Source organism: Lasioglossum baleicum, chromosome 13 (assembly GCF_051020765.1).
Source record: "Lasioglossum baleicum chromosome 13, iyLasBale1, whole genome shotgun sequence".
Lineage (NCBI taxonomy): Eukaryota > Metazoa > Arthropoda > Insecta > Hymenoptera > Halictidae > Lasioglossum > Lasioglossum baleicum.
This window is the reverse complement of record NC_134941.1, coordinates 256,525-267,066: the sequence shown is the minus strand read 5'-3', so window position 1 is coordinate 267,066 and position 10,542 is coordinate 256,525. Positions and strand designations below refer to the sequence as shown.

At 44.6% G+C, this 10,542-nt stretch overlaps 1 protein-coding gene and 1 long non-coding RNA gene across 2 annotated transcripts; one reads left to right on the top strand and one right to left on the bottom strand.

Annotated features, from left to right (window-relative positions):
• Positions 1–735: 735 nt before the first annotated feature.
• On the bottom strand, positions 736–2,652 carry LOC143215226 (uncharacterized). The gene is made up of 3 exons (XR_013010326.1): positions 1,666–2,652; positions 1,442–1,567; positions 736–1,361 (listed from the first exon to the last, which is right to left on the bottom strand). It is a non-coding gene; the product is annotated as an uncharacterized LOC143215226 (long non-coding RNA).
• A 3,091-nt stretch (positions 2,653–5,743) lies between these two features.
• LOC143215113 (uncharacterized) lies at positions 5,744–8,305 on the top strand. Its single transcript, XM_076436926.1, has 2 exons — positions 5,744–6,657; positions 8,275–8,305. The coding sequence occupies exons 1-2, from the start codon at positions 5,744–5,746 to the stop codon at positions 8,303–8,305; spliced, it is 945 nt and encodes a 314-aa protein (XP_076293041.1).
• The last annotated feature ends 2,237 nt before the right edge of the window (positions 8,306–10,542 follow it).

Below are 10,542 nucleotides of genomic sequence, written 5' to 3'. Positions count from 1 at the left end.
CAGGCTTTGGACACAAGCCCAATCTGCAACACTGACCGACAGGATGTACCAGGCAATACACGGTCATCCTGATGGTCCAAACTGGCAGCTGATCGGAAGGAGACTTGAGCTGAAATTAAAATTCTGGGATTACGAGGTGAGCACTATCACTCGTGGTCTAGTTTATGCACCGTACCTTGCAACCAGATGCCAGTACCAACTCGGCAAGGTGGAGGAGCGTCACCACCCACGTGGCTCTCGCTTCTCCAGGAGGGTCAACGACGTTGCTGATCTTCTGCCCGAAGCGGAAACACATCCTGAGGCTGGACCTAAGTCGCAGGAGCTTCAAGAGCTCCTCATGGCGGGCGGGACTCCACGTCGCAAGTGGGCATCCCGCTGCAGGAGTCGTCCGGACAGGATTTCCACCTCCTTCTTTGGCAGCAACTGGTTTTCTTCCTCGGACTGCTGTCGATGCACCGCTTCCACATCTCGCTGGAACTCTGCGTTCCTCGAGCCCGCTGCGCTCGACGGAACATCCCTACCGGGACTCTATTCATCTGACTACAGTCAGATTAACACTTCTCACTGGGACTCTGCGTTCCTCGAGCCCGCTGCGCTCGACGGAACATCTCTACCGGGGCTCTACTCCTCTGAATGCTGTCAGGTCACCACTTCTCGCTGGAACTCTGCGTTCCCCGAGCCAGTTGCGCTCGACGGAACATCTCTGCCGGGGCTTTATTCCTCTGACTGCTTTCCAATCACCGCATCATCAACACTCTGGAGTTCTGGGTTCCCCGAGCTAGCTGCGCTCGGTGGAACATATCTACTTCATGTATCCCCTCCGGCTAAGTTGTGGGTCGAAGCTGCCCACAAACGATGCCAGCATGGGGGGACACAAACTCCTTTTGCAACTCTATTACAGAATCGCTGGAGCCATAGCCGTCTTCCATCAGAGTGCTTGATCCGCAGGACGGGCGGGCTTCCACATTACGCGTGGGCCTCCCACTCCAGGAGTCCTCTGGATGGCTACTTCACCTCCGAGCTGAAAAGAGTCGGCAGATGGGACTCGCTCATCTTTCACAGCTACTTCGGCATCAACTGTCTCTCTCGCTCTGACCGTTGTCGGAACATTACAGCTACTCTTCTCCGGAACTCTGGATTCCCCGAGCCCGCTGCGCTCGGCGGAACATCTCCGTTGTACGTATCCCCTCTGGCGAAGTCGTGGGTCGAAGCTGCCCACAACCGACGCCTGCAGGGAGGGACACAACCTCCCCTGACAACGCCACGCCAGGAGTGCAGGATCCTCCGCGGTCGTCAGTCGGTAAAATCCTGTATCGTTCGCGGCACCGTTAGTTTACTCTGGAAAGGGCAAACTGCCCGACCTAAAATCGAAAAATCTCCAGTTAGCGCTAATCACGTCTTCTCTTGCAGATCTGGAAACTATTATGTTCCACCTACGCACCTTCGATCCAGGCAGGATCGTGGTCAGCGGAACTCCAGGGAAAGCCTCTCCTGGAAATCGAATCTCACTTCCTCTTCACTCTTTGAAGAAAGCTGTAAAGCTGCCATCTACGCAGCCAAGCACCACCTACACAGGATCATCGAAGAGCAGTTACGGTACTTCGAGGAGCTGACCACGCTCCTGACTGGTATCGAAGCTTGCTGTCTCTTTAAACTTGTACTCACGTTCACAGACGACTCCGAGGATCCAGTAACTCTAACGCCTGGGTACCACTTGATCGGGGAACCGCTCACTGCTAGCCCCGAGCCCAGCCTCGAGGACCTTCCATCATCTCGTTTATCTCGGTGGCAATCAATCCAGCAGATACAACATTTTTGGAAGCTCTGGTCTCGGGAGTACTTAAACTCTCGTCAAACTCGAGGCAAACGGCACAAGTACAAGACACGAATCAAAGCCGGAGTCCTCTGTCTTCTCGAAAGTGATTCATTCTTCCGCCTACTCAATGGCCTCTCGTTCGCGTGATACTCGTACACCCGGGACCAGACGCTTTCCTTCGAGTCGCTACAGCCCGCACTGCCAAGTCTCAATTTCTTCGTCCGGTTCACGAATTAAGCCTCTGCTGACACCGACGATGCTGAGACGAATGCTGGAGAGGTCCCCGAGGCAGGCTTATCACGTGGTGCTCCCGATTCGCACCTGCGAAATTTCAACCACACTGCTTAATTGTAGGTTAAGCATTTCACTAATTGGGTCACACACTACTTTACATTCGTCGCTCAGTGAAGTAGAGTAGTTTTCACTCACCTCATTGTCCAACTGCATATGAATTGTACTCTTCTCGTCAATACTCATCACTGTACATTTTCCATTTATTCACTCGCGTCTCATTGTTTATAGCTTCGGTTACTACGCCGCGCGTTTCCGACCCATTCATCCTTCTCAATTTCGTCAATGAATGACGAGGCGGGCGGAATGTTTGGGATTGGCCACGCGTGTCGTAGGATCGTGACGCACGATCCACCACGCAGCCCGCGTATTGGCTGATCCTTGCGACATCGCGAGGATCGATGATCGATTAGCAGCGCGCCGCGCTATAGGCTATCGCCGTCGGATCGATTATCGACTGGGCTAATACAGTTTCTATTGGCCCAGCGGTTCGTATCGCAAAGTCATCGTTCCGACGGTGAGAGAGAAATTCTCGCTGCTGGTCGATCTAGATCAATCGTTAATTAGCATCGGTACGAAAACGTCGCGCGTCGTTGCACCCGGTTTTCTCGGCTAGTTCGATTCGAATCTCGCTAAATTCTCAGCTACGCTGCTGTTAATCATTAAGTCTCACAAAAGTACATTGTTCTGTTCTTTATTCGCTCTAGTCAACTTTACAATTTGGCTAGAGATCTGTACATAGTTTGTATAAAGTGTTTTGTCGCGACTAACCGCAAGACGGGAATAAAGTGTGCTCGTCCAAATTCTGTGAGTGTTCTTATCCCGTCCAATCCGTAACAACTAAAAACAGTAATGATTACATAGAATACAAAAAATTTTCGGCTCTGGCTAGCAAAACTTTTAAGAAAAAGAAGAGAGACAATTTTAGAGACTTTGCAAAGAGTATTAATTGCCGCACCAGCAAAAACTATGTTTGGAACCGCAGCAAAATCATAAAGAACAAATGGATTAAAGTAACATCTTGTCACACTCCTGAGAATCACCAGTCTGAAACCAAAATTAGGGAAGCTCTAGACAAAATTAGTCCACATCATGGGTCTCTGATGATCCAGATAGATTGCCTACTTGTAAGGATAATGATTTTCTCAACTCACTCTTTAACGTTGCCGAGTTTAACATTGCTCTCTGTTTGGGATTGGCTGGATGTGATGGCAGCGTGCGCGCTCCTACCTATTTCGCCGCTCAGCGATAGGCGGCTACGCCGAGAGTAGCGAGATCTAGAATCGATCGCGGCCCGCGGAATCATTGGCTGGCACAGTCGAGAATTGATTACTCTCGATTATCGGCTGAATCGGAGCATTGACCTCCGATTGGCGAATCGATCGATGAGATATCCAATCGATCTCCCGACGGTGACAGCTAACGGCCGACTGATCGATCCGTGATCACTCTGGCTATCGCACTTCGGTAGAAAGGGTGAATCTCGTTCTAGCTCACGTTATCACGTTATCTTGTACGGTTTCGCGAGATCTCTACTTACTTATATCTAAGCGTGCGGGTATTAATTACTGTAGAGAGTGATCTATCTGACTGGTCACGTTGCGCGCTGGTATGGCTGTGTGCGCTGCGGACGGGGATATGTTGGAGTGGGGGCGACTGCCGAGTCAGTCCGCTGCAGCCTTACCTCGAGGAAAGGTCGTCGCTCGAGAACGCATTATAAGTCATTCTGTTCATTCCAAATAAATTTCACTGTTTTCACTAAACCTACGAAGATCGTTCGTTACTTCATCCGACACCAATCCAATCCTACATTACCAAGTATTTTCTTTTGTGAATCGTTCTTTATTGTGAAGTGATCAAACGCGCTCGTTTATGTGTTCACAAGGTGTTTACACTAAGACCGTTGACCGTTGACGAACCCCTGTGTGGATAAATAAAGTTGTTGATTGTTAAGAGACTGGTTTACCTATCTGATCCGCTACATTTTGGTCCTTCGAGCCGGATCTCGCGCTGCAGTTCGCTAGAAAGTAACAATTTGAGTGATTTTACGGAAAGTGCTTCTATTTCACACGGAAAATCATGTCTGACCTTGTCGGAGATCAGCGACTTATCGGGCATCGACTCTCCCGAATCGTGACCAACATCAAGAAGAAAGGAAAGGCGAACATTACTATGGGCCTGCTTCGGACCGGTCACTCATCTGTTCAACAACTCTGGGCTGATTACGTCAAGGGAGATGCTGAAATCAGAATCGCCGCTAGAACTGATCCCAAATTAAAGGATATTCCCTACTTTAAGGACGATGAGTACGAGGAAACCCATGAAATTTATATGGATCAAGCAGCCATGCTTCTTGACATGATCTACGAAATCGAAGCCGCTGCGACCGTTAAGGAACCGTCCAATTCAAATTCAACGGCTGAAGAGACGAACCATCCAAGGTCACGCCCTGTATTACCAAAGATGGGTCTCTCAATATTTGACGGCCAATACAAGGATTGGCCTTCATTTCGCGATCTGTTTACCTCGCTTATCATCAACGACAAGTCCTTGTCTCCGGTGGAACGACTTCATTATTTAAAGGCGTGTATGAAGGGCAGTGCTGCCAAGCACCTTGTAACATTCGAACGTAGGGAGAATGTGCCAGCTCACTCGGCTGTCCAGGGTTTTTCTGAGCCACGAATGAACAACGCCGATACGGGTTAAACAGATCTCTTTATTAGGAACCGAGGTTCTTCATCACAGTATCTACGTCGGTCGGTGATGTGAATTATTATAAAGCGCAAGTTAAACATAAAGTCGCGGACGCGAAGTGAACGAAACGCGATACGATGAGAACGCGAAATGATTGGAACGTAAGATGAACGCGGAGCGGATGATCGGAGCGTGAAGTAAACGCGACGCAAGATGAACGCACGGAGCGGATGATCGGAGCGCGAAGTAAACGCGACGCAAAATGAACGCGGAGACAGTGAAACGCGGAGCGGATGATCGGAGCGTGAAATAAACGGAACGCAAGATGAACGCGACGCAAGATCAGCGCGAAGACAGTGAAACGCGGAGCGCGAAATAATCGGAACGGAACTTAAAGCTAACGGCGCTAATTGTATGACGGCGAACAGTAGAGCGGATAGTACATGAGACAGTGTACCCGACAATGCATCGGTATAAACGCGGGCGATAGTGACTCGACGGCTCCCTAACGATCTCGACGCAGCGTGGTTACCGCAGTGACCATTTTATGGCCTTACAATGCTTCGCATGGTGCAGGTAGTCAGGAACGAGATGCTCGCAGTTTGTGCCGCCTGAGCGTTTAGGGATTCCTCGTGCCGCGTGACACTTGAGGCGAAGAGTCCCGTGCCGTGTGACACTTGGGTCGAGGATGCCCGGTGGTGCGTGCCACTTCGGACGGCGGAGATTTATGTCTCTCGCAGGAAGGGTCTCCCCGTGTTGTATGACACTTGGGGCCTTGGCGTGGTACGCAGGAAAAGGTTGGGACAGCTCGTGATACAGTCGTAGCATTCGAGAATCCTCTCTATTAGCCAGATCGTAGCTCGAACTGATTTGATACGGCCGCCGCGGGAAGTAGCGCTTCGCGATTTCGCGTGGCGCGCTCGCGTATAGTGTATGAGGGAGATGTCTCGTGTCTTATACAATCATTACAACCTCAAAAACGTCAAGACGACTTCGGATAATTTCCAAGTCGCCTGGGAGAAATTGAGCACTCGGTACGAAAATCCTCGACGTCTCGTACAGGCTCAAATCCAATTGCTGGCCTCACTGGCTCCCATGAAAAGGGAATCCGCTGAAGAGATGAAGCGACTGTACGACGACACGTTCGACGCCATCGACGCGCTCGATAACCTAGGTCGACCCGTCACCAACGCACTCGACTGGATCGTCGAGTTGACCGTCGAGCGATGGGATCAACAGTCTCAGCGGGAATGGGAGGATTTCCTGAAGAAATCCAAGGAATTGCCAACCCTGGAACAACTTAAGGAAGTCATGGAAGGTAGAATACAGACCCGTGAAAGGCTGGAGGCGTCCCCTCGCGCTGAATCTTCCGAGGTTAGGAAATCTTCTGCCAAGTCAGCAAAGGTTCATCAGGTGTCAAGAGCCAGCACTCCGGTAAGACACTGCAATCTCTGTCAGGAGAAGCACTTCATCCTGTTTTGCAGCAAATACCAGGAGAAGACGCCAGTCGAGAGGAAGGAGGCTGCACGTTCCCTTAACCTCTGCTTCAATTGTCTTGGGAAACATTCAGCTACAGAATGCAAGTCATCTAAGAGGTGTCAGAAGTGTGAAGGGAAGCACCATACCACGATCCACGATGCTGTAACCACCACCAAGGAGCCCACCTCTCCGGTAGCCTGCGTGCATCAAACTTCAGAGCACGTGAGTCGAAATTCCTCCGTTCTACCAAGTACTGCACGCGTCGCAGTTTCAGGCACCATGGGACAAGGCTGCCTAGCTCGATCCCTGATAGATCCCGGCAGTGAAGTCTCGCTGATCTCAGAGTCGCTGGCTCAGCGGCTCGGCGTCCAAAGGAGGCAAGCTCGAGTTCCTCTCCTCGGCGCACAGTGGTCTAAACGGGCAATTTAGCTGGACAAAATTATTCTAGCATTATTTTAAGACTTAAAGCCGTAGTTAAGTAGGTCATTGGATTCGTCTTGACATCAGCTACAACAATATGTAATAAAAAATACTTAGTGGCGTTTAAGAAATTAACATAATTATATTTTTTTATTAAAAAATAAATTTGGTGAAATGTTTTTATTGGGATTTATAGATGACTGAGTATAGATTAACTTTTGTTTGAAACATTTTCTTGCCAGATTATCCGAAATGTTCAAAACATCGTGGTGAGAATTGGGCATTTCCACCGAAAAACTTCCGAACCGACCGTTTTATGTAAGTGCTTATGAATCACAAACGACAGAAGATAGCAAAAACTGATTCAAATAAAAGTTACATCGTATTTTTAGGCCGACAAATTTGTACAAAATTTTTTTTAAAAAAATCATTTTCAAAATTTTAAAAAATTTATAAATCTTCAAAATTGTTTGCATACATTTTAAGGGTCCAAAAATACGATATCACGTTTACTCCAACCATGTTTTGATATCTTTTTGTGTCGTTTGTGGCTTACGTAGAAGAGAATCATAGAGATGATTCGTATATCGACATTGAATTACTAAAAACTGTCTCAAATTCAAAGGTGCAAGTTCGTGCTAATAAAATTGATTTTTTCGGACACTCTAGACTTCTATAAAGATGTTCCAACATGTTCCATCCTAAAGGTTTTTAAAGGTTTTTTTTGTGAGACTGTCAAAGTTTGAATGCTATATACGTTTGAAGTATACTTTCATTTTTAAGCAAATAAACAATATATTTAAGTTTTATTTGAGTTTTGTCCTTTTGGTTCATGCTGGTATCCATCATAGAATGAAAAATTCCACAAATATTTCCACTACTAGATGTTCACAACGAGATATACTAATTAATAGTGAGGTGTCGAACGACGATGAAGAAATACGGAGATGAAAAATGAGTTGTTCGTGGGGGTATATTTTATTATGGGGTGATATTGGGGAAAATATTATTGGGGAAAAACCAACAGTGATTCTTCTGACCTGGTACCTTACCTCTCATTTACCGAAGCGAGCAATTTTCTGCGAGATTTCCATTTTTGGGTTTTGTCCAGCTAAATGGCCCGTTTAAACCACTGTGCGCCGGTGACGATGGCTTCACGCAAACACCCAGCGAACGTCAAACAGCATCTGTTCATGACGTCCAAGATGGCGACAATAAATCCATCCCACGGCGCACAGTGGTCTGGAGACCCTGTTTTCGTGGCCAATATTATTTTAGCATTATTTCAAGAGTTAATATCATAGTATTGTAGGTCGTTGAATTTGTCTTGACGTCAGCTATATGATTATGCAATAAAAAATATATAGTGACTGTACAATGTGAAGGTAGTTCTGTCCGTTTACGTTGAGCGCTGGTTTTAGAATGAATTCGTGGGAGCCGTTTGGGCATTATGATGAGGCTCCCCTTCTCTGGTACTTCTAATTGTAATTGCGATACCAACTCCGTCGCTTTTGCTTAGTGGTCTAGGGGATGACCTTATGCCTTCCCTCGCACTATGCGATTCATATTCTCAGATACCTAGCTCTGAGGTGCCTAGTGGTCTAGGGGATGACCTTATGCCTTCCCTCGCACTATGCGATTTATAATCTCAGGTAGCTAGGCCTGAGTTCTCTGGAGGCCTAGGGAGACCTTTTGTCTTCCCTTTCACGCTGGTAACCCAGCGATCATAACCACCACTCAGCCACCCACGCGCCTAGCCTAACATCGTTAAGAGTTGGCTCGTGTCATTATTTCGATAACAATAGCATTCTTTCTCGAACCAGCCCTGCCGTTTTACATATATTTGATAGAAAATTACCATATCTCTATAGTATACAGCATTTCTTACAATGATCTCGCAAAACTCCAAATATCGCCACCTTCTCGCTACAATAGTGAACGCTCTTAATTCTATCCGCAACAGTGACGTCTAAAAAATAGGGGTGGCCTTGATATTTGAAGAAAAAAAATTTTTTTCGAAATTTTTTATATTGACGTTTATAAAAAACTGAATGCTGATTAACTTTTGTTGAAACCGTTTTTTTGTCAGATCATCACATATAACTGAAAAATTGTGAACAATGCTTCTCGAAAGTAGTTTTTTCTTGGCTTACATTAAAAAGACGTACATACTAACATTTTTCAACATTTCTAAGCATCAAGTAATGCTACCAATATGAGTAATATATATACATATATATATTATGATTTTTGAATTATTAATTCTGATTCTAATTCTATATCCTCCAAATATTCAAGCATGGGCAAATCATATTCGTCCTCTTCTTCTAAATCTTCGTTGTCAATTGGTTCCGTTTCCAACCATAAAGGAGACAATAAGGACAATACCTCAGATGGTAGACTTGATTTTTTTGCATATTTTTGTCTTCGTTTCTTTAAGCTTATGCTTGATATTAGAGGATCCGATGTTACCATGGCTCTGTTAAAAATTTTCAAATAAATAAAGAATTAAATATAACTGAAAAATAACTAAAAAAAAGAAGAAAACCAAACAACTTATAATGATTTAAAATTAACAACAGTTATGCCTACCTATGGAATATATCGTGCAAATTATTTTTCCGACTATCCTTTCGTGCATGAAATTCTCTGTCACATTTGTAATATTTATTCTTAGATTCGGATGCTTCTTCGCTTAGACAACCCGGAGGTAATATACAATGTTCCAAAATTTGTTTTCCATGAATTAAAACTTCATGTAGGGTTGGTGGCATTGGGTACCACGGATATTTGTTTTTAAATATCTTGGCTGTTTCCAAACAAAATAAATCAAACTTTTCTGCATTTATAGGAAATTGAGAAGAAATGGTAATTAAAATTATTTTCATTTTATGCAATAAATTATTATCTACGCCTGTTATTTCTTCTAATATTTGGATATCTTCAAATGCTCGACGAGCAGTATTGCCGTCATTTGTATTACCACTCCCTTGTTTTGGCTTGTCTACGTTTAATGCCAATTTTTCCCAAAACATATTCTGGATTTCTTTTTTTCGACGAAGAAACTCTACCTTTTCTTCGTTTTGTTTTATTTGCCATTTCTTTATTTTTATCCTGTATGAAATATGTATAATACATTCAAAAAAATGTATCCACGCATGGAGTGGACTGAACCCATATTTTAAACTGTCTATCTTTGGGTGTAAATTCTTCCGCCCGAAAATCATCAATTTGTAACACTTGTTTAGGTGTTGCTTTACAAACGGGGCAAGATTGCGACGATTTATTTTGTGTTAATATATTTAGTGTTTTTCCATCAATTAATGTTAACATTAAGGTAAATTTAATTCTTAACATTGTATTGTTATATACTAAATTAAAGTACGATATATTATTAATTTGCTGGTTTATATCTTCATTTTCTTTCAAGTCCACTTCCGCAGTTTCTTTGACAAACTGAATTTTTATAGGCCTGCAAAATCTGACGGAATTAGGAGTTTCATTATTCCATAATATTGTTTTATTTCTTGCTATGAGTCTCAAAGGTATTAGCGTACTGACAAAGAGGGAAGAATCGGCCCCCGCCAAAGCTTGTGATTGTTCAAATTTTTGTTTATACATTGATTGGCCACTACTGCCATCAAATCCATAACTAAATAACATTTCACATTCCAGTACATTATTATTATTTTGTAGAATGGTATTGTCAATCACTTTTGTTTGCAGTGACACTATTCTTTTTGTTGTATGTTGTAAAAGATTCTCTAATGGTACGTATGCAATTATGTCAGTAACTTCGATTCCAAAAGGTACGCATTTTTTCTTTGCTTCAATGAGAGCAT